The 23,580-nt window shown below is 37.6% G+C and overlaps 2 protein-coding genes across 5 annotated transcripts; one reads left to right on the top strand and one right to left on the bottom strand.

Annotated features, from left to right (window-relative positions):
• Nucleotides 1-1,635: 1,635 nt before the first annotated feature.
• Nucleotides 1,636-8,951, bottom strand: LOC112176016 (DNA replication licensing factor MCM6). 4 transcript variants are annotated; one of them, XM_040510193.1, is made up of 11 exons: nucleotides 8,634-8,951; nucleotides 8,126-8,238; nucleotides 7,789-7,957; nucleotides 4,978-5,076; nucleotides 4,781-4,882; nucleotides 4,111-4,155; nucleotides 3,847-3,932; nucleotides 3,652-3,766; nucleotides 2,538-2,612; nucleotides 2,181-2,447; nucleotides 1,636-2,089 (listed from the first exon to the last, which is right to left on the bottom strand). In XM_040510193.1, the coding sequence occupies exons 5-10, from the start codon at nucleotides 4,784-4,786 to the stop codon at nucleotides 2,265-2,267; spliced, it is 510 nt and encodes a 169-aa protein (XP_040366127.1). In that variant the 5' UTR covers nucleotides 4,787-4,882; nucleotides 4,978-5,076; nucleotides 7,789-7,957; nucleotides 8,126-8,238; nucleotides 8,634-8,951; the 3' UTR covers nucleotides 1,636-2,089; nucleotides 2,181-2,264. The 4 variants fall into 4 exon arrangements, 1 of the variants encoding a protein (XP_040366127.1); XR_005802884.1 differs by lacking the exon at nucleotides 1,636-2,089 and adding an exon at nucleotides 5,280-5,601 and having other exon boundaries at nucleotides 2,374-2,447; nucleotides 2,538-3,766; nucleotides 3,847-4,155; XR_005802883.1 differs by lacking the exon at nucleotides 1,636-2,089 and having other exon boundaries at nucleotides 2,374-2,447; nucleotides 2,538-3,766; nucleotides 3,847-4,155; nucleotides 8,189-8,238.
• A 5,326-nt stretch (nucleotides 8,952-14,277) lies between these two features.
• On the top strand, nucleotides 14,278-20,726 carry LOC112177781. The gene is made up of 9 exons (XM_024316037.2): nucleotides 14,278-14,602; nucleotides 15,696-16,220; nucleotides 16,847-16,978; nucleotides 18,490-18,767; nucleotides 18,866-18,941; nucleotides 19,237-19,297; nucleotides 19,642-19,692; nucleotides 20,059-20,151; nucleotides 20,460-20,726. Exons 1-4 carry the CDS (start codon nucleotides 14,287-14,289, stop codon nucleotides 18,555-18,557), a joined length of 1,041 nt encoding a protein of 346 aa, XP_024171805.2. The 5' UTR covers nucleotides 14,278-14,286; the 3' UTR covers nucleotides 18,558-18,767; nucleotides 18,866-18,941; nucleotides 19,237-19,297; nucleotides 19,642-19,692; nucleotides 20,059-20,151; nucleotides 20,460-20,726.
• The last annotated feature ends 2,854 nt before the right edge of the window (nucleotides 20,727-23,580 follow it).

Below are 23,580 nucleotides of genomic sequence, written 5' to 3'. Positions count from 1 at the left end.
GTTCACTTATTTCATGTTGAAAGTGAAAATGATGTGATTAATCAAAAGGAATATGCTAGCATAATTGGCAGTTTGCGGTATGCAACTGACTGCACTAGACCTGACATTGTATATGCAGTTGGAGTACTTAGCAGGTTCACAAGTAAACCAGGTAAAGAACATTGGCATGCAATTGAGCATGTTATGAAATATTTGCTTGGTACTAAAAATTATGGATTATTTTATAAAAAATATCCTACTGTACTTGAAGACTTTTGTGATGCCGATTGAAATACTCTGTCAGGTGATTCTCTCTCTACCATTGGTTATATTTTTACATTAGGTGGATGTGCTATTTGTTGGAAATCAAAGAAGCAAACAATAATCCCTAATTCAACCATGCATGGAAGCTGAACTTATTGCTCTAGCTTCAGCAAGTGAAGAAGCAAATTGGTTGAGAGATTTATTGCATGAAATTCCCTTGTGGGAAAAATCTATACCACCTATATTGATTCATTGTGATAGCACTGCAACTATTGGTAGAGTAAATAACCGTTATAATAACGGTAAATCCAGACCTATAAGAAGAAAGCACAGTACTGTGAGATCATATTTGAGTGATGGAATTATTAATATGAATTATGTTAAATCATGTGATAATCTTGCATATCCTTCAACTAAGGGCTTGGCAAGAGATAAGGTCTGGAGTACATCGAGGGAGATGGGATTGAAACCCATATCGTCATGAGCCATATATGAGGACACCCAACCCGGTGATTAGAGATCCTAAAAACTGGGTTCAATGGGAAAAACGAATCATAAGGTGGCCGTAAGAAAAATGCACTATATTTTCTTACTCATCCCTATGATATAAGTGCATTAATCTTGTAACGTATAAGAAGGTTGTGTTCACTTAAAACTCTTAATAAAATTTGTAGCTCATATGAGTGAGATGTCATAGTTACAAGAGCATCCTTGACGGATTTTACCTATATGAGTGTGAGAGTGGGGCCGCTCTCTATGAGAATTTGGCTTATTCCACTACTAGAAAAATGCCCTTAGACATCGGCCAAAAACCGATGAGAAAAAGAATCCCGATCGATGTCTTAGTGGGTGATGAGAAAGGTCCGGAAAATCCAGACATCGGTTTTTAGCCGATGTCTAGTATCATTATTCACATCGATTCCTCATTATAAATCGATGTAAATATGTTTAAATGATAACAAATTTGTATGTTTATATATTGTTAAACCCTCATCTTATTGCCTTTAATGCTTAAAGAAATATAGATCCTATGGCACAACTATGCATTTTAACATCGTTATTCGTTTAAAAACGATGACTGATATTGTTTCACACATCGGTTTTCTAGTCTTCATCGATGACAATATTTATACTAGACATCGATCTCTATCTAAAAAACGATGTGAACTAGTTTGTGGCACATCAGTTCCACCATAATAATTCGATATCCTGTGGTTAATGGGACATCGATTTTCATTTTGAGACTGATGTATTTCTCTTAATGGACATCAGTCTTTATAGTTATAACTGATGAAAACTTTATGTACAGACATCATGTTCTTTAGATGAGGATGATGTCAATAAAATATGTAGTTGCTGCTATAAAATGCAATCCACATTTGACAAGAATAATTTGAATATTGAGGTATTCTGTCCAAAATCATTATCCTTGACAGTTCACAAAATAGGCAAAATAAAACCCCAATTAACCTACTACAAGCTAGGCTAGCCTAGCAATTACTATTGCGGTTTTGTTCACAATTGTTGCAGTCTTCATCTACTACAAAAAGGTAATCACAAGCCTTGCTCAAAATCAAGAAACTAGTTAGAATCTACTACAAAGTCTGCAAGTAGTCGACCACTTCAATAATAGTTTGTTCATTGTCTTCCCATCAGAGTTGATAAAAATAAATCAACTTGGCACCTGAATCTCTAAATATCTTCGAGCAATGACCTCTGAGAGTCTGATTAATGCCTCTAGTTGCCTAACTGTCATGCGATAAGCAACTCTACTACTAGGAGCAGTATCACCTCTTCTGAGAGCAACATAAGAGTCCACCAACAGCTTTCTAGCATCTGAATTTAACTGCACAGTTTATTTATGCTCTATTAAAACAAACCTGAAAGCAATAAGCTTTTTGAAAAAGGTCGTGATAGTGCGAGGGTAGGTAGCAGACCTTTGGTTTGAGAGTTTTGGCATATGCAATATACCGCTTCAGCTGTGCAGTAGTGAATGTAGGACTGAGCGCCTCTTCCCGTTTTTAATGTACTCTTACAATATGGTGGGCTATGAACATAAATACCTTGAGGGGTTTAGATTTATCATAAAGGCCCCCTGTGGGGTTCGCAGCAGCAAGAATTGATGTTCGAGCATTCAGTGTTGCCTGTATTCCTGCTTTTGTAATGCTTATTGTCTGCTGTTCCATTGCCTCATGAATTGCAACCTTGGAGTACATTTATAAGTCAGATATTGATAGTTCTTGTATGCAAAACATGTTCAGTCTTTGGGGCATATAAAACCGTTTAGAAGTTACCTGATCCCTAACGTCCATCTTGTCAAATTCATCAAAGCAACAAATGCCATTGTCAGCGAGCATTAACGCGCCAGCCTGAAATAAGATCAAATGTGATATATCAACAATTTTATAACAGAGTGCTATGAGATTACCAAATGGAAAGCATCTCCTCATTTATGCCTTGTCAAACATCTGCTTCTCAAATGTCAATCTCGATTTATTTATTTATTTATTTATTTTTTTAAATCACACCCCCTGCACTTCAGATTGTGCATGGATCAAAACATTATTGCATCAACAAACCTAGTATACACAAGCATATCTGTAACTTGTGCTTCCACTTTTATGCATTAAATTATAATGTCAGTCCTCTTAGGCATATCCTGACTTCTAAATTAGCACATCTAAGCACCAAGTGTTCTGTTTAACTGATCTTCCCTTGTTTTCCTTCTAATTGGAGTTTGAACCCAAAACCATGTGTGTTATTTACATTCACAAGCATATATATATAACTTACATGAAACTAAGATGAAAATGTTTGCACTAATTAAATAGGCTATACTGCATCTTTAGGTACATTTTTAATGACAATTGACTTGCAACAAAACCATATTGCAATTCCTAAGTTGTGACAATAACTAAAAGCAAACAGTTTAGCCTGAAAACAAGATGATGGAGTTGATGAGTTTGACAACAAGCATCGCCACTATGTTTTGACATATGGGATGGCACATAATGAAGATCCCATGCTGCTTGGTGTTGAAATAACTTGACAACCTGGAAATGGGCATCTCAGAGGTCTTGTTTTAAAAGACCTTTATTTCTAGTTAAGTTTATATAACAAGCACTAATGTCAGATGATTGTAATGTAGAAAAACTTTGGTTTATGAGCTAACTTTTTCAAACTATGCTTATCTGAAACACAATATCACATGACAATGAAATAAACTATGGAGGTTTTATGCATAAATTTAATAATTCACTTCAGGTCATATGGAAGACCTCTTTCTTGATCTCAACATATCAACTCCATATAGCAAGAAGATAAGGAAACACTAGAATTTTCAGTAGTAATAATCAAATGTAGGAGCCATCTATCATGGTTAAGATGCATAATGTATTTAAATGATACCTCAATACAAAATTCCCCAGTTTCTGGTTCTTTGGCCACAGTTGCAGTTAAACCAGCAGCAGAGGAGGATTTCCCTGACGTGTAAACAGATCTTGGAACTATTCCAGCAGCATACCTGCAATTGATAGAGTAGCATCAAATCATGGGGTGTGATGTAAACTACAAAAACTGAAATGGTAAGTAGAAAGAGCATACTTGAGGAACTGAGATTTTGCACAACTGGGGTCCCCTACTATACAAACATTGATATCTCCTCTCAAGTTGATACCTTCATGGGTAAACTTGTGGCCACCACCCAGGAGCATAAATTGAGAATGACATTCTATGATAAAGAAACTCAAGTGCAAGTGCATAGATCTTATAAATTTAAAATCAGAAAGCTTAGAAGTAGTATTCCGTTAAAGAGAAGCCTAGCAGTTGAAAAGAAAGAAGAAGAAGAAGCGCAGCAAAAGAACTAACAGTGAACTGCTGGTGATCATCATCGTCAGCATCCTTCTTTCTATTCTGAATAATGTAGAGAATTCATGAGTTTCTAATTCATGCTGAAGAAGACAACGAACCCAAAACTTTGTAGGTTTCAAAGGATAAAGTCCACAACTCAAACCAAAAGAGGTAAACAACAGTACAGAAGCACCATAATAATACAAATCTACCATCCACCATCCAATAAGATCACCAGAGACGCAGGGGGTAAAATTACAAAGAATAAACCACCATGACCATGGCATCATCATTTAACCAACACATCAAAACAAATTCACTTTGTTAGTTTGGGGAATTATGCATCTATAACACTTGCATTAAATCAAGTCGGGCAGATGCAACAACTGAACGAGACTCAAGAACAAGTTCCATACTCATTGACACTAGTTCCTTCTTTAGCTTGTAAGTCTATCGATAGCTTAGTCAGTAGTTATGTGCTCTATTTTAACTTCTTTAACATTTAGTAGATAATTCACCATTCAGATTCAACTAAAATACACCATTATATATCCACACATCTCTCACTTCATCAAATTAAATGCACAAACCAGACAGCAAAGAGAAAATCAAAAAAAAAAAAAAAAAAAACTTGTCATATCTCAATCAGATGCAGACCCAGAATATCAGAGTTACAAAAAACACTTACTTCCATTGTAGTGATGAACTCCAACCTTAGCAAGCATGGCGTAGTACTCGATCTCCGACTTTCTTAGAGGAGGGCAATTGTTCGAGATTATAATCAGCTTCCCTGCAACTCACCCACATCAAAAAAATCAAATCCCACATCGAAGATTCAAAACTCAAATCACAGAAATGACGATCATTATAAGCAAGAATAACTACCGATTTGTATAGCGATGATCCCAGAATTGCAGCCAATGTCAAGACAGTCCTTGCCTTCAAACCACTCCTTCTTGAAAACCTTCAATCTAGGATCTTCCTCTGCAGATTGACAGTCAACATGTGCAAGAACTAAAATCAAACACAATCAACATGCACCAGCTCAAAAAACCACAGCTTTAAGCCATTCAAAGACAAACCCAACTCAAATACACAAGAATTAAACAAAAAAGACTGAACTTTAGATCAAAACCGGCCAGGAAAACAGTATTGGTGGTCACCAAGAGAAGAGAGAGAGGACCTACGAGACTAGACCTTGGAGAACTAGCTAGAGCTGGCTCAAGTTGTAGAATGACAAGCTCAGGTCCGCTAATAAGCTCGAGGTCAGATCGGATCTCAAGCTCGAGGTCTGGAGAACGAGATCGGGGACTCGGGGTCAGAGAGAGAGGCAGGGGAACACGGGGTCAGAGAGAGAGGTCGGGGACTCGGGGTCAGATCGGAGGCGGCTCTAGTCGGCTTAGGTCGGAGAATGAAGTCGGGCACTTGGAGCACGTCAGGTTGGAGAAGGAGGTCGGGGACTCGACGCAGGTCAGCTTGGAGAACGATGAGGTCGACAAGGTGAATAAGCTGATGAAGTCAAATTGTGAGAGTAGGGTTCGAAAGTTTGAGAGAAAGCGGAAAAAAATTAGAAGTGTTGGGGGGAATGAAATAATTGGTCCCCGCGGTTCTCAAACTTTAAAACTTAGTCCCTCCGCGTTTTTTAAAATTTTTCGAACGGGACTTTTCTCATCGTTTAATTTAGTGATTGATGTCTATAATAATAATAGAAATCGTTTTTTCACAAACAGATGTTAACATGTTTTTTAACATCAGGTGCAATCCTGACCGATTTAATAGTGGCGATGTCTAATGACATTATTCTAGTAGTGTTCTTGAAATGCACTCATGAAAACCGAGATAAGCACAAGGCAGTAACGTGCTGGCTAATAAAGCTCATATTAACACCTGAATTATTATGTGTGAGCAGTAGTTCTTATTTTCCCTTAAGAAGTTGTAGTTCAAGTCTGAGACCACTATCAACTCTGGAGTAGGGATTGTTGTTTCACTAAGTGAAGGTTCAATGCAGAGCACACCTTCATGAAGCATAATGGTTCTTCTTTGGCAGGTAACTTTGGTTTATATTTGTTTTTAAAATATTAAAACGAGTGGGGGAATGTTGTAACATTTTAATATTTTATTATTTTAATTAAATTTGGATGAATTTATTTGTGTGTTTAAATTCAGAATTTATTTTGAATTTTATTTTGTAACTCATGGTGTTTTATTTTGATTTATTTTAGGTTTTAATTCTTGTAACCTATGGCTTTTGGTTACTACCCTATTAATTGTAGGGAGTGTCCTAAGAGCCTATAAATAGTACCATTTCTTGCATGCTCAAATACATCATTGCGTTTTACGTAATACTATTATGAAACACTACTATTCACCCATCAATTTTCTTTCCAAAATCCCCCAAAGTGTCTTGTGTGTTTTTTGGCCAAAGACATGTGTTCTTTTGGTGGAGCTTTGGGTTCCTCCAATTTGTGTAGATTGGTGTGAGCCACACAACTTGTTGTTGGGCTATTGTATCCTGGAGGGGACAAGTCAAGAGATTTCTGGTGCACCGGCATTGTTCCGCAATGGGCTTGAATCTCCTTAAAGAGAGTGAGATACCTGTGCCTCAGCCTATTGTGAACGAGTTTCTCATATAGAAATTATAATTTTTATTGTAATTTCTCCAACACTAAACATAAAAATCATAATTAAGAGGCATAAAAATATAGAAAAATATGAGCACATCATTGTCATAATATTGTTCTTAATTCATTTGGTACGGTACAAGTAGTGTGGAGTTTTATCTTCTTATTTTTCACTTCTGTGCTAAGTGTAGTAAAACATTTTGCAGGTTGATACCGAAAGATCTTATCATCAACATGCGCTTGCTATTCTAGAGAAGCTACATTGTGAGGTTGTATTATGTAGTAGGGCTCTGCTGGTTTTGTCACTGTGTACTGTTTTCTAATATCTTGTCTGCACGTGAAAAGTTTTGACTCTGACTGGCTGCATTTTAAATGATTAGATGATTCTGGATAAGCTACCACAAGAATTTTCATTAGAATCAGAGAAGGTGCATCCAAATGCTAGTTCAAAGAGATCCGATGATCATGAACAACTTACACAAGATGGCAATTTTTTCATTGCAAGAGTAAGGCCTTCAAAATCCTAGATAATTCCACTCTCCACACCCAAAAGAAATTGGGCCTGTGCTAGTCATTCGTTTTTGCAGTTTCTGAGTTTTTGTTTTCTAGAGTATGTGCGTGTTTTTCAATCAAATTGATTCTTTTTACCTTATTATATTCTCTTTTTTGTCCTTACAATTTATATTAGATTTTACTGAACTTTATTCAACTTTCAAAATGTGACTGTTTTTTTTTTTTTGACTACATTCAAAATGTGACTGTTTGCAATATGTCTAACTCCCTATCGAGAAATTATTAGGTGGTCCTGGACCACCACGTGTCATGCTGACATGGTGGTCCCAACCAATACCCGCGCGACATGTGTACGGCTGCTCAATTGACAGAATTCTCAATTATGTTTAACGGTTCCGTCATCTCTCCGTTTCAGAACTGAAGTCTCAAACCTAAAAATCCATACATATAAGCTATTTGTTTTTGGTAAGAATAATATTTGTTTTTGGTAAGAATATTGTTCCTGCTGAGAAAGAGGCAAAAGGGATAGACCAAGAATTCTGAGCAAAGATGATCGACTTACAGTTAAACCAATACGGACAAAGCCCGCAGTATTGTCGTCAAGTTTCTGCAGTTTCCTGCCATCCTCCACAACAGGAGCAGAATTCATAAAGTAAGGCTCTATTTCACTCCGAACCTCATCGGGTATTTTGGATAATCTCCTAGTCAGTTTATTCATCATCACCCACACACTGCAAAAACATCACAACCCTAATCAATAAACATTTAAAATACCATTTAACTTTGCAATCATACTAGCTAACTGAATTGTCAAAAACTCTGTTGCATCTGCACCATGTGCCATAGAAAAACATTTCTTAAATTTATTTTGGCAAAGAAAAGAGGAGAAAATAAGTAACTGGAGGCTCTTGTTAAAATTTGTCCTGTTTTGCAATCATGGATAATCCAATCACGCCGCATACCATTCTTCCCTGGGGCACTAACCCAAGTGTCAACTTGAACAACATCACCCCTGTAACATAGATTTTACTAAAGTCCATCATGATATATAGGTAAGATGAGAAAGTCCAAAAAAATTCAGAACAACGTAAACAACTTATTAAACAATGACAATGCATTATCAAGGAGATTTCCAGTTTTCTACAGATATAGTCCCTATTATTATTAACCTTCCAAAACCAAGGCAAAATCCGATAGAACAAAATTGCTGAGTCCATAAGTTTGGTCACAAAATCATGAACAAAATGGAAGTTGCTAAAGATAGCTATGCTTGGAGTCCCTTTAAAGATAGGCATTGAGGTCGACGTAATCACAATATAAGAAGAGAAAATGGGTAAGTCGGCATAATCCCAGATTGCTACAAAATCTAAAAAATTGCAGATATCTGTTCAAATGGTTCCTCTTTACCAAGTAAAATAGGGCAAAGTCGGCCGTACACATCGCCGTCACCAGCCCTGCCCCTCGTGTCCTCTCCGAAAACCCATCCGGTAGATACGACGCCGTAAGGGCACCATCAACACCAGCTTCGAAGAATCTTCCCGAAGCACCATCGGCTCTGGGAGGTCTCGCCACCCAGAGGAATCGTTTTCCACTCAGCTCCAACCCACGAGCCAATTCTGATTGGAAGTTTTCAGATCTGACAAAGACGAGAGCTAAGCAGTTTAGATCTGGGGATTTTTTTTTTTTTTTTCCACTGGTTGTTTCTCTACTCGACTTCTATTTATGTTTTAGTTTATTAGTTCAGAAACGGAGAGATGACGGAACAGTTAAACATAATTGAGAATTCTGTCAATTGAGCAGCCGTACACATGTCGCGCGGATATTGGTTGGGACCACCATGTCAGCATGCCACGTGGTGGTCCTGGACCACTGAATAATTTCTCCTCCCTATCAGTTGCATCAACTTTTATTAAAAGTCCACTTTCTGAAAGTATAGTTTTGTTAGTTGACTTTACAGTCTTTATTTGTAATTCCGAGTTTTTTCCCCACTGAATTACTTTCTACATCATATGCAGGCTATACACCCATTTGATGCTCAAGCAGATGGAGAGTTGAATCTATCAATTGATGATTATGTTGTGGTTCGTGAGGTACTTCAACCACTGCTAGTTTAATTGCAGTCTGTGCACGGTTCTAGTAACCTTGCATTTGGATGTTTGATAGGAAGGGATGACTAGATTATAAAAGGATTGATATTCCCTAGAAATGTCTCTCTTGAGCTGGTAGTGTGTTATCTCTTATATCATCTGAATAATTTGTTCAACCTTTGAACACTACCTGTCAATTTACAAGATGAAAAAAACCAATGAGGATGCACTTGCAAAGCCACCATAGAAAGAATTATTATCCCTTTCTTTTCCTATTTTACTTAATCTGTAGTTACTTTTTTCTTTTTTTGAGTTTTCTTTTCGTCTTTGTTTTGTAGATGGGCCCTAATGGATGGTCTGGAGGGGAATGCAAGGGCATGGCCGGGTGGTTTCCATCCGCGTATATTGAGAGGCAGGAAAAGCACCAGTGAGCAAATTATTGTAAGCAAGTTCATTCCCACGATCTTCACATCTCGTATATTAAACTCGGTATAATCTGTATATATATACATACGGTTTTGGCTGTATGATAGTTTCAAGTTGGATGAAATGCTGGCCCTTTATGGCTAGCATTGTGCTGTGTAGATTTAAACTTATATTTGTAACTTTGTATTGTTTGAGGGTAATAATGCAATTAACGCGTCCTACCTTTTCCTTGAAATATATATGGTCTGAACTCTGACAATGTGTTATTCGTATCGGATTGGTTCTTATGTTTGTAAATTGTAATTGAAGCTTTGAAACAGGATTATTGGCAAAATTGCTCTCTAACTTTTCACTTAATTGGTATTTTTTTTTATTTTGGGGACAATTGCAATGAATTGTTAACTCACCCCATATCACTTATGGGAGGAGATCCTCTCTTGAGCTCCTTTTTAACCTGAGCTTCCCAAGCGTGGCTCTCTCTCTCCTTTTCTTCACAGCCACTATTTCTTCCCTTTCTCCCTCTTCTGTTCTTCTTTTCCTTCTTTTCTCACTCTCATCATTTACGATCTTGGCATCTCCATACAGAGCAACATTAGACTCAAAGCTTGGATTTTCAGCAAAATTAGTGAAAGAAAATGAGGAGATTAAGTCTGCAGCTGAGGCTCTGAGGATGAAATGAGCAGAGCCAAAGCAGCTAAGTGGGTGGAAATGGATAATGAGACCATGGCTGAGACCTGAGATGGGTTTGAGCTGAATCTGGGTTTGGGGATTTCTAGGGAGAGAGGCAATTGCATCTTAAAGGTGAGTTATATCTAGGGTTTGAAGGTAGAAAGCAGGAGGAGAAAAGCAAAGAATAAGGGGAGGTTGTGAAAATTAAATAGGTTTAATTTTGGGTTTAGGGTTGCAATCAATCGATTGTGTTGATCTGGGGTTGGGCGTTTCATTGACGTTCCCTGAAAAATTTTATTGTCTATCTCTTCTGACAAGTTTGCAAATAGTTTTGAAATTGTGATGAAGAACTTTTCAGATATGACGATACTGTTTTATCCAGTGACATTAGTCTTCTTTTTGTAAATGATAGGTTTTGAGTTCGATTTACGGATAGTTATTTATTATGTATTATCAGTTTATTAGTTAAAAAATGCTATGTATGTATCTTGAAAAAAAAGAAAAAAAGAATAACTATCAAATTTTTTTTTTAATAGAATTGATATCATTAAGATCAATAGCCGGCAAACTGCCAATGGCTAAAGTCTAACTACACTTACAACAAGATAGCCGGCAAAAAAATCCGGAACTCTATTCTAAGCAAAACATACTCATTACAAGTCGATGATAAGCTCGCTAGAATTAGCAAACTTATAAACAAAGAAACTCCGTGTCTTCTAGGGCAAAATCATTTACTAGCATCCCCATTGGCCAGGCGCGCAATTGTTGTACCAATAGAAAGCCACTTCGTAGTAAACAAATAGGAGCACCTCCTTATTAATTAGCCGCTTGAATAAAACACCAATCTTATTCCAGATAGAGAAAAATTCAGCTACTGTCCCCAAATTATACTGCCAAGGCCAATTTGATACTCGAACTCTCAAAACTATCAATGTGATACCCAAAGACGTATTTTGACATCAACATGATACTTCCGTCAAAAATCTCTAACGGCTCAGTCTGTTTGCTGACGTGGCAAGCACGTGTTACGCATGTGATATTTTTATTGAGGGTAAAATTGTCTTTCTTTACTAATTAATTAGAAAAAGAAAAAAGAAACAAAAAAAGAAGGATCGAATTCTCTCTCTCTCTCTCTCTCTCTCTCTCTCTCTCTCTCTCTCTCTCTCTCTCTCTCTCTCATTCCTTTCCCAATCTGATCATTTCTCCTTTCTATCAATCTATGTCTTGTTCTTCCAATAAAATGAAATTATTGTTTATCTTTTGGGAATGAATTTGTGGCTTTATGAAGAACAGCCGAAATGGAGAAATTTTTCTTGATCAAAAGTGTTTGTGGATTATGAAGAACAGTCGGAGCATCGGACGCAGATCGCCACAGGTGTCGGCGACGAGGAGGAGGCTCTGGGGCCGAAGCACGTAAGTGTGGAGTAATTTAGCTACAAATACAGGGAAAGAGTGAGGCATTCGAACTCGGTCCACTCTCTTCTTTCATCTCCTAAACCAACTGGATATAGAGAAGTAGAAGAGAACCGATAACAAAGAATCAGTTAAGTCCTCCCCCTCTCTACCTCTGAAAGATACAAGCTCTCTTTCTTTCTTTCTCTCTTTTCCTTTTTGCATTAGATCTGAGTTCACTAGCTTCTGTGGAGTGTTCAAGTGCACTTCAACCTTGAGCTCAAAGACATGTCTCTGTCAGGCACGATTCCCAAGTAGATTGAGTACTGCATTAGTTTGCAGAATTTGGATCTATGAGGTAATGATCCTTCACACAAATCCCATTCGGCTCTTGTTTAATATGCACTGCTCTGTAACTGTGTTCATCACCCTTGTAAATTTCCGCTCCAAAGTTTTAGTCTTTTTCTGGTTTGTTTGATCTGATCACTTGGGTACAATCCTTGATTCAATTTGTGATTTTGAAGATAGAATTTGGGTCTGCTTTGCTAGTTTTGGTTAACTCAGAAAGGGAAAGATAACAATTTTGTTTCCTTCTGTAAAACTTTGATAAAGATTAAAAACCTTAGCCTCACTGAGCTCCCAATACCTTTTCATTTGTTTTTTGAGTTGGGTTTTTATCCATTTCATTAACTTGGGAAATCAGAAAAGTAAAGAAAAGGGTATAGGGTATTTGTTGGTTTCTTGTTTAGTGATTGTAATTTCCTCTGTTTTTGTGATTACAAAAACGAAGGTGTTGGTTCTGATTTTCTCGAGCTTAAAGTTTTGAGCTTTGGAAAATGTTGGGTACAAGATTACAGTTTGGAAATGTTAGTGGAGAGGACAGGTTTTACATTGCTGGGAAAGCAAGAAAAAGATACAATCAGTAGCAAAAGCAGGCCAGGAAAACAAAGAATGATGCAAACCAAAGGCCCAAAGAGAGCAAACTTTGCGGTTTCTGAGAGCAAAGAGACTCAAAATTGAAAATTCAATTGCAAAGCCTTATTCTGATCCCATATTAATGCCAATGAGTAATCTTGACAGGTTTTTGGAATTGGAATTGGTGGTGGGTACAAAATATAGTTGTAGATCGGAAGGCAAAGAGAGGAGATGAGATGGGTTAGTTGTTGAAGTGGGGATTCGATTTTCTCATTTTAACCTGGGTTTTACCATTATAACGACTTCACTCCGACCAAAGGTTGATGAGTGCTTGGTGACTTCACTCTGACACAGAACACAGAGTTGGAATTCATTTTGGGGTGGTGGAATTTGCGGCGGATGTTGCAGCGGTTTGGCTAGAACAAAATCCCAAAAGAAGAAGAAAAAAAAAATGAATTAAAAAAAAAAAGGTAAATTGGTCATTGCACTTTTTTGGGGGTCCACATGCTTGCCACATCAGCAAACAGATGGAGCCGTTAGAGATTTTTGACGGAAGTATCACGTTGACGTCAAAATATGTATTTGAGTATCATATTGATACTTTTGAGAGTTCGGGTATCAAATTGGCCTTGACAGCATAATTTGGGGACGTTAACTGAATTTTTCTCTTCTAGATAATTACCAACTCACGTCGCATCTTGATCCGAAATCGATTGGTTCTGGACCAGTTACTGACCCAAATGCCCAAGAAAGTCCACATCTTAGGCCAGACCCACCCTTATCACTAAGTAATAAATGAGGGTGGCAAGACACCCTCCCTACAAGCCCCCATAGTAGAGCCAAGAAGCCCAAGTTGGAGCCCAAGCCCAAAGGCCCAGACCCAGGCCCAAACTCGAGCAAAAGGAACAGCAGCCCTAGCCTGCTTCTGCCAACTTGCGCAGCCGCCGGCCAGGCTTCTGGCGGTCGTCCCGTCCACAGCATCATCCACTGCACAGCCGAGACCCAACGCTCAGCAACACTAGCCGCACGTTGTGCCCCTCTCTGACCAAACAGCTGGAAAAAGAAGAAGGAAACAGAAGATAACCCTCTTCCTCCAACCCCTGCAGCCAAAGCCCCCTATAAACAACCACTCCGGGATCCGCCCAACCAGATCCGTCGCAATTCATTGCCGTTCAGCCAAAACCGATACTAAGCAATAGCACCGAAGGCGCTGTGCTTCTTGTCAACGAGGCCAAGCCGTCACCTTTAATTTGCTCGGTCGAACGAGATCCGAGACTAGCCAAGGATGACGCCGCCGCTTATCTTTGACTCTGAAGTCATTGGAATTTTTATTAGTTTTGTCAGATTTTGCTGAGGGTTTAAGAATAACTATCAATTGCAGCAAGGCATAAGCCAAGATTAAAGCACTAAACTAACTATTATTCACCAACAAGGAAAAAAGGAAAAGACTAAATAGCAAGGCTGGAAACTTTATCTGATGCTCAAGCAAGGCATAAGCCCATGCATAGTGCAGTATATTAATCCCTTTAACCAAGCACTCGATCACTCATTGATTAACTGATTGAGAGAGCATGGGACGTGCTACTGTTACCTGTAATGCAGTTGTTCCCGAACTTCTTAACCGACATAACTATGAACACTGGAGTTCTCGAGTCGGGACATACTTGGTGGCCAAAGACCTTTGGGATGTGGTCAAAGGGAAACGTCCTACACCAAGTACTGAAGCTGAAAACAAGGCGTGGATGAAGAAGAATGCCAAGGCTTTACATGCGATTAACAATTCGTGCGAGACTGAGATATTTCCTCTTATCAGTAAGATTGACACGGCCATGGAAGCAAGGAAGGTTTTGGAGAAAGAGTTCTTCAAGTCAGAAATAGAAGAAACAGGTATGCCCATTCCCATAATTTTGATAATGAGTATTAATTTCATGGAAAAATGAAATCTCTTAATTATGTGTTCCTTTCTCATTGTTTGCCTTAAGCTAAAGTGAGCTAAACTTGAACCTAAGAATTAAATGGTCCTGGGCATTATTGGTTATACACACCCAACATCATAAGAAGTTGAGATAATTAAACATCAAGAATAATTCTATTTGCTGAGAGACCCGATGCTGGGCTGGCCCGTGATCAAGGTACTTGTATAACTTGTTCTTTTGTATTTGTCATTTGTATATAATGGTTGATTCAAAATATCTCCTGAAATCTTCATTTTCAAGTATTTACTAGAGTTCGTCTAAAAAAAAAGTCTTTATACTAGAAACTATATATACAATAAAATTTGCAGACTTAGCAAAAATGTCCGCACATGGTAATGAAAGAGAAAGATTTGCGGAGGGCACCCGCACCACGTGGCAATGCGGCAGACCAATCATTGCCTAGTAGGGGGGGTATTTTGGGTATTGTACATCTAAAGAGCATGGGCAGTTTCGGAAAAGAGGAAAAAATTTCTTTGTTCTGATTGGGTGGCCCTAAAGCCACGTGGTGGGGAAACTCCCACCTAAGAATTTCTCGTAATGAAATCCTCATGAGGTCCGACTGCCGAATGTCTGTGTGCTTTTAAGGTAAAAAAATTTTGACCATCGGGATTTGGTTGCTCTAACATGGTAATTAACTTAGAACTCAAATGCTAGTTGGGTTTCCGGTTCCACCTCTCCCTAGTCCAAATATCTTTGTTCAATAAATAACAAATAAAAGCAAAAATGTCCGCACCAACCCACTCCTGCATGTTCTGTATTGTACGTGAAGTCAACACACACACACACATGACACATCATTCCGCTTTCAAAAAGGTATTCTTGTTTTTTATATAAGTGATGACCTACTCATTCCGATCTATCGACATCATACTGTTCATATTTAAGATTTTAAGGTCCTTTAAGATTCATTTTGACAAGAGATTTTTCATATTGGAATGACGCATGCATTGTTCTGAAACTCAAGTTTAGTTATGGCAATTTGACAATATATGCACAAATGGCAGCTGGCGAGAACAATGCCAACAACTTTGACCGCTATGCTCCGTTCTTCGATTACGTCATGCGTGATGATTGGGACAATGCAAAGGAGTGTCTCTTCGGACTTGAATCAGATGCCGGCAACGCATTAAGAGCAACAAGCCCATATTATCAAAGCACAGCTCTTCACGTAGCAGCATCGAATGGGCATGTGCATATTGTGAAAGAATTGGTGCAGCTAATGACACCGGAAGATTTGGAAATCAAAGACCGCATTGGTGCCACACCTTTGGGTGCCCTTGCCAAAACGTGCAAGGTCGAAAGAAAAGCGATCGAGATGGCAAAATACATAGTTGAAAAGAACTACAGATTAGTTTGGATCCCTGTTACTTTTAGTAATAGGATTCCAGTTGTGGAGGCTTGTTCTTGGAGCAAATGGGAATTGGGTCGATATCTCTATTCAGTCACTCCAATACAGGTTTTAACGCCACAGTACGGTCCCCATGGCTCTGGTCTTGTATGCTTATGTCTTCACCGTCTGAAAATGTTGGGTACGTATGTTTTCTCTGAGAATGTTGGGTACGCATGTTTAAGACAGTCGTTTGGATACTTTTCAAATATTAATATTAAACACACAAGCCTTGTGTAGTTGGTTAAATTTTCAATAACCAAATAAAGCCAATTTACTTAACAAAATCTCTTTAAACAAAACCCCTACTTTTTTTTTTTTTTTTTTTTTGTGTGTAGATTTAACTTACTTGAAACATAAATAATAAATCTTATATAATTAAGCCAATTCTTGAGGAAATTGTTAAATTGTTGAACTACCATATATGCCCTCACATAATATAGATATTAATAAATAAATTATTTATATATAAGGATAAGATAGTCAATTGACTTTATTATATTTTAAAAGATTGCAATATCTCCTATGAAAAATGGATAAACTTCCTCAAAATCAGAAGAGAAACTGCTGTAACTTTTTTTTAATTTAAAAAAATAAAAACAAAAGCCAATTGACATGTGCGGAGCACATATTAAGGGGCTAGTATATAGAAAAGAAATATAAAAAGAAAAATATGCAAAAAAAAAAAAACAATTGACATATTTATTGGTTCGTGCTAAGAGGTTAGTATACATAATACTTCTTTATTCACTCTGCTATGTACTTCAGATATTGCATGGGACTTGCTTCAACGTTGCCCAACCTTGGCCATAGGAGAACCCATGCTAACATTGGCGGGAACACGCTCAGCATTTTTAAGTGGAGCACCACTCACACGCTGGCAAAAATGGATTTACAACCGTATGTTACGACTATTACATTTTCTTTTCTCTTCAAATTATGTAGTGTTATTTCATTCATGATCCCTTAGAGTAACTTCAGCACCTTTATCTAAAAATTTCTTATTTTGTTCAAATATAGACCTAAAAGCTACTTTAGCTAGGGCTGTCAATGGGTCGTGTCAGGTTGGGTTCATGTTGGGTAAAGGTATTTGTCGTATCATAAGAGTTAGACTCAAACCCAACTCATTTAATAATCATGTCGAAAATTTAAACTCAAACCCAACTTATGTATTAGACAGGTTACCCGTTTCTAACCCGCTTAACCCATTTAATAAATAGGTCGTGTCGTGTTGGACAAAATGAACCAATTTAAGGGTTAACATTGCCATCCATTTAACTAAAAAAAGCATAAATTGATTAAATTCACTAGAGAATTTATAGTGTTAACGATGAAGTGGTAACCCTAGTTTAAAATGACAAAAACGAGTTACTCGATCTTTATATACATATAATATTACTTCTTTTTTAAATAGATCGTCTACGCTGGTTATATATAATATATAACCCGACTCATTTAATAAATGGGTTACACAGGTTAACTTCGTGTTGACGGGTTAACCCGCAGCCGACCTGTTTATTAAACGGTCATGACGGGTTAACCCGTGGCTGACCCGCTTTTTAATCTCGCGGTTCGTGCGGGTTTTGAGTCGTGTTATCGAGTCGTGTTGAAATTGACAACCCTAACTTTAGCTAACCATATTCAAAAACTCACTCCTACTATGTTAGCAAAATGTAAATAGTTTACCATTTATGATTGATTAATAATAAAAAAAAAAATTAAATGTCTTAAGTCATTAGTAGCATTTACGACTAAAAAAGAAGCAATTGGGAAAAAAATTGGGAATAATGTTAGGCGTTACCAATATTTTTCTCATTAGAAATAGGTAATGAAAATATGAAATTTAAGGATTCCCTATAATAGGAGAGAGGATAGAGGATTTGTTGAAGTTGAAAATTAAGAAAATGGTGTAGCTACTGTCACCACTACAAGAAATTACCCATTTAGAGACAAAACTATTTGTGACAAACCTAGATTTCGTCTCCTTAACCTCTCATGGGTGACGATATATTGATATTGTCGCTAAAGTTTTGTCTTTTAAAGAAACATAATTCACTGTTTTTTCAGAGACAAAATTATCAAAATGGGGGACAACTATTTTTGTCACTGAAAACGGAAAAGAATACGACGTCGTCCGGTGCTTGTGTTTAGAAAATAAGTAATTCAGTTGCTCCCCACTCATCACGTCTTCCTCTCTGCCGTCTCAACTGCTCGCCTACTCTCTGACGCTCAACCTCGGCCTCCACCAGAAATCAACCTCCATGGAAAATGATATTGCCATTGTTTTCTCCTTTCCTCGCTCATATTCGTCAATTGTAGTTTTGTTATTGTGCGATTTGATTTAGTTTGGGTATATTTTGGTGGGATGGTTTGGAGCCCCAAATCAAATTTCGATTCTGTTTTCTTTCTAGGTTTTCCAGGGATCAGAGTGTTGCTATCAATTGAAGTGCTGGGATGGGCTCCTGTTACCAGGAAGTAATTTACAACACGAGGTTACTCTTCCTCTTTCCCATTTGAATTTGGCACCAATTCTCTTCCTCTTAGCCATGGGCGGGGGCTTCCGTCATCAACAACGGCATTCACATTCCCCTGAAATTTGACTCAGACCTTCCTAGGATTTCATCACGATCCCCAGCCCCAAAATGGAGTAGGCCTCACTGTCACCATCTTGTTCTTCACCACCGCACAGGTCTTTCCCTTCTCTTTCCTTCAATTTGCTGTTCTAGCTAACAGTGGGATAGCCATCCCCGATTTTACATTTTTGTATTCATTGAATTTGGATTGTAGGTGGTGGCCATGGTCGACAGTCTGCCAATTGTGTGTTCTAGAGCAACTGAGCAGGACGATGATGTATCCACTTCAGGTAACTCTCATCATTCTTCATTCATGAACAAAATTTTTGAGATCATGTAACTGAAAATCATAAATTTCACCCAAATTAGGGATCTTTATGCAGTTTATATGAAAAGTCCTATTGGCTTTAGCGAGGGGATTCATCCTCAGTTAAATTTTTGCTGTATGAACAGTGCACTTTGTTCCTAAATTGAATTAGATGTCTAAACTGAATCAGTAAGAATCTTAATAGAACATTCTTTCATAAGAATTTCTTAGTCGTTTATGTAAATATTTTTAATTAATTTTGGCAAATGCTTGTGCAGAGCCAACTTGAATTTGTTGTTCTAATCTAAAGGACAGAAGATCCCAGCTACCCAGCAAAAGGTACTCAAACTTTTGTATTTTGACATTATCAGATTGCCTTTGTTTGTTGTTCACTGGGTATCACTAGGAACTAAAACAATGACTGGACTTTTGTATGAATGCAGATTGCGCTCCTAAGTTATTCATTTTCTTGCTTTTTTCTTTTGGTTGTACTATCATGTAGTTTCTGCTGAAGCAATAAGCACCACTACAATTTCTATGCCCAATTTGATTAACAATGTAGAAATGTGTTCTTACGAAAAGCAACTTATATTCTATCGGGTTTTTGAGGGACTTTCTTGCTCTACATGTTATTTCAGTTTTTCTTGCTCTGGATTTAATTATTTATGACACTAATCTTGAAGGTTTTTTAAATTGAGCATGCAGTCAAGGGATGTGAAAGACATACTGCTATGGTATGCCTCTTCTTGCACTTCTATTGTTGTTTATTCCCAATTGTGCTACTTGTATCATGAAAATAAAATTATATCTTCATTAATTGCTTTTAGTTAATGGTTATGTTATTTTAAGACCGTTAGATCATATTCAACCCATGGCATTGAACTGTGTTTGTCTTTTTGTAGTCCCACCCTTGTCTTATTAGTAGTTATGGTTCGTAGCATTTGGTGAATCTATTGGGTGAAAGTTTACTCATTAGACTGTAGGCTGAACCTATCCATGCTTGTTCATCCATGGGGCAAAAATCTGCTATTGTAGATAAGAGAATCTAAAGTTAATTTGGCAGGTTTTTAATTTATAGGTCTTCTTGTCTATATTGACAGGCACTTGGTTCTACACGCTTCAATTGAAGTGGTATGCTTATCGTTTAAAGGAAAAGCTCTCATGCATCAGCCTTCTCTGCACACATTTTCCAGGTCACTCATCTTACTGAACCATTGTCATTTTGGTTGTATGTTAAGCCACCATTAAATAATAAATAAACAAGCATTTTTAACTAATTATGATTCATTGATTTGGATAGCCTACAGCTCTAATTGAGATGTTTTTTTTCTTCTTCTTCTTGCTTCTTTTTTTTTCTCCCACCTATTTAGTTATGTACAATTTCCTCCATTGTTTCTTTGATTATGCCTAATAACTTTCGTGTAAAGTTCAATGATGTCTTGAATTTGTTCCTTTTTACCATGAGTAAATTGTAAACTGTTTGTTACCTTGTTTATTTCAGAGATATCCTAAGTACTTGCCATCTGTGACATGGGCATTTCTTCGAATGTGTGCTTACGACCTGGCTTCTCTTCTGCTATAACAAGGATCTCACATGAGGGTAGATGAAAGCTCCCACCTTATGGCTTACACAAACGAACAAGTGTGTTTCTGTGAGGTTGCATGATTAATCATAGACACACTTTTGTGAGACGAGGCTTTGCTGAGCAAAGAGGGAGATGAAGTTTGAATACAATTGTTTTGTTTTTAGTCGAATGTTCTTTTTACTATGATGGGTACAATGTAAAATTCTTTTTTAATCTAATAAAAGAAGTTTAATTGTGTTCCATAATGCTCATTCTTTTTTTTTAATTGGTTGTTGGTTTCGATTATGTTTCAGTTATTTAATTTAATAAAAACTGAAGAAGAAAATATTATATTTGGGATCCAGTCAATTTCCCGCCATATATCATGAATTCCCAGGAATTGTAGATAGCAAGGGAGACAACTATGGAGGAAAATAGAGACGAACAAGATTTTGTCTATGATCTTTTTTGGTGACAAAATTTACCTTTTGTCACTAATGAGAATCTGTCACGCTGTATTAGAGACAAATTTAGCGACAAAATCATTTTGTCACCCATACTAGTTAGTGACAAAATTGTACTAATTGGCGACAAAACAGTTTTGTCTCTAAAGGGGGTTTTCCTTGTAGTGCACCTTACCAAATCTTTTTTCCACCCCACATATTATTCGATAGAAGTCTACCGAACATTTTTGTATTATTCGTTGGGTTTTGTACAACACTTTGGATGATTTTGTCATCATAGTGTGGTTCAATAAATGTTTATCGAATTCTAAGGAACTATTAGGTTGAAGATTAGTAAACATCTTATCAACTAGAACATGATGATTTTTTTTTTTCAGTTTGTAAGAAAATTATTTATATATATATATATATATATATATATAATTTTTATCCAGAGCGAGACCTCATTCTTAAATTAAAGTTCGAGGTTAGAGTTTAGGGTCACTTTTCGGTCTCATATCCACATCTCGACCATTCAGTTTTTAGGTACTAATGTATAGATCATTTCTGCAAAATTTCAGCCAAATTGATTTTAAGGTATCTAACTCGCTTAAACCAATGGACGAACTGAATCTGTCCAACCTGAATCGTACTAGCTTTAAGACAGTTATCATTCCCTTAACGACCATCAATTTGACTGAAATTTTGCAGAGATAATCTATACATTAGTGCCCAAAAACTGAATAGTCGAGATGTGGATATGCGACTGAAAAGTGACCATAAACTCTTAAAGCGCACTTTAATTTCAGAGCGAGGCATCGCTATATATATATATATATATACATACAGTCCGTCTCAGGTGCGGACGGTACGGATTTCCTGTTTTCGACCACTTTCCGGCCACATTTTCACATCTTAACCGTTCACCTTTTAGGTCCTAATGTATAGATCACCTCTACAAAATTTCAGCCAATTTGGTGATCGTTAAGGCATCCAAAACTGCAATTTACCATTATAAATACGAACGGTTCCGGTTCGACAGATTCGGTCCGTTCGTGTAAATTGCAGTTTTGGATGCCTTAACGATCACCAAATTGGCTGAAATTTTGTAGAGGTGATCTATACACTAGGACCTAAAAACTGAACGGTTAAGATGTAAAAATGTGGCCGGAAAGTGGTCGAAAACAGGAAATCCGTACCGAAATTTCGGTACGGACGTCCGCACCTAAGAAAATTCCTATATATATATATATATATGACAGTGTACCCTAAACCCTTAGTTTACAGTAAACTAAGCAACTTGCAATTCAAAAATTCTTAAATAGGATAAAAATAGTATGTCGAGTCTAGGTTGAACCAAGAATTTGGTAGAGTAATTTCTCTTCAAGATCTTGCACCATGGGTAGTTTTCTTCTAAGTACAATCTGAGAAAAGTATTTTAATGTAACTGGGATGTGAGCAAGCAAACCCAAGGTTGGGTTTGAGTAGAACGGCGGCGGGCTCCCTTTTATGGCCAGCTAAGATCTTACACCAGCGAGGTTCCTCGTCTGGGCAAGGTTTGTATAGGGAGGAGCACGTATTGAACAGATCGGGTTGGCGATTAGAAGAGTAGAGGATCGTGTTGACTAATTTGGGTCGACAATCCGTCTTTCTTCTAGATGGCTAAACAAGAGAGATCGTTTCTGGGCTAGGAGATTGTCGTCGATGACATCTCAGGTTTCGAGATCGCTGCTGTTTCTCTGGTTTTGTTGGAGAAGTTTGGCAGTTTGCAGGGATGCTCCAGATGGAGTTTTGTTGGGCTGGTGATTAGATTTTGACACCAGTGTTGGTTGGACATGGTCTGTGGGCGAGGGCGACAGCCAGAAGGTTGGACAGCGGTGGTGCAGATGGTGGAGGCGAGTTCTGAGCCGCCGGATACTATGGTAGCGGTGGAGATATAGGGGAGCCTTCCTGCTGGTCACAATCTGACCCCGGCTTGGGCGTAGGTCAAGGCAATCTGGGCCCCAATGTATTAGGGTATTGAGCCTGTATGAGGTTGAATAAACTTCTATGAGTCTTCTATGACGTTTCTATTTTTTGCTTATATCACAATTGCGTGATTGGCAAGTGAGGGTTAGTTAAATAATTTCTTTTCCTAGGAAGCGAGATTTTTTCATTCTTGTATAGGCTCGCTTAAATGTGAGCGTCCCAGTGATACTTAATGGTGTGCTTTAGCTTGGGTAGGCGGGATTTCTTATGTATGTTTTGGTAGACTACAGCCCTTTTGCTGTTGATCTAATGATATCAACTTCTCTTTCAAGAAAAAAAAAAAAATTTGGTAGATTACAATGACAGCACCTTTAAGAAGAACCCCTATGTTTTGGGTAAAAGCAATGTTTAGATAGTAAGTTAGTGATATTTTCTCAGAGCATCTTTAGCAGACTCTCTATTTTGGCTCCTTAGCTATTTTGGAGAGCATGTTTAGTTTTTTTATCTATTTTAGTAGCTGCATTAGACTCCTAAGTGGCTCTCTATTATAACATTTAGCTATCTTGCTCCTACATATAGAGAGCGGGATGAGGCTCTCTATAATTTAAAACATTCATTTTAAGTTATTTTATGTAATTTATAATTA

The sequence above is a fragment of the Rosa chinensis genome, chromosome 7 (assembly GCF_002994745.2).
Source record: "Rosa chinensis cultivar Old Blush chromosome 7, RchiOBHm-V2, whole genome shotgun sequence".
Classification (NCBI taxonomy): Eukaryota; Viridiplantae; Streptophyta; class Magnoliopsida; order Rosales; family Rosaceae; genus Rosa; species Rosa chinensis.
The sequence above is the reverse complement of the archived record's forward strand: the minus strand, read 5'-3'. Positions and strand labels throughout refer to the sequence as shown.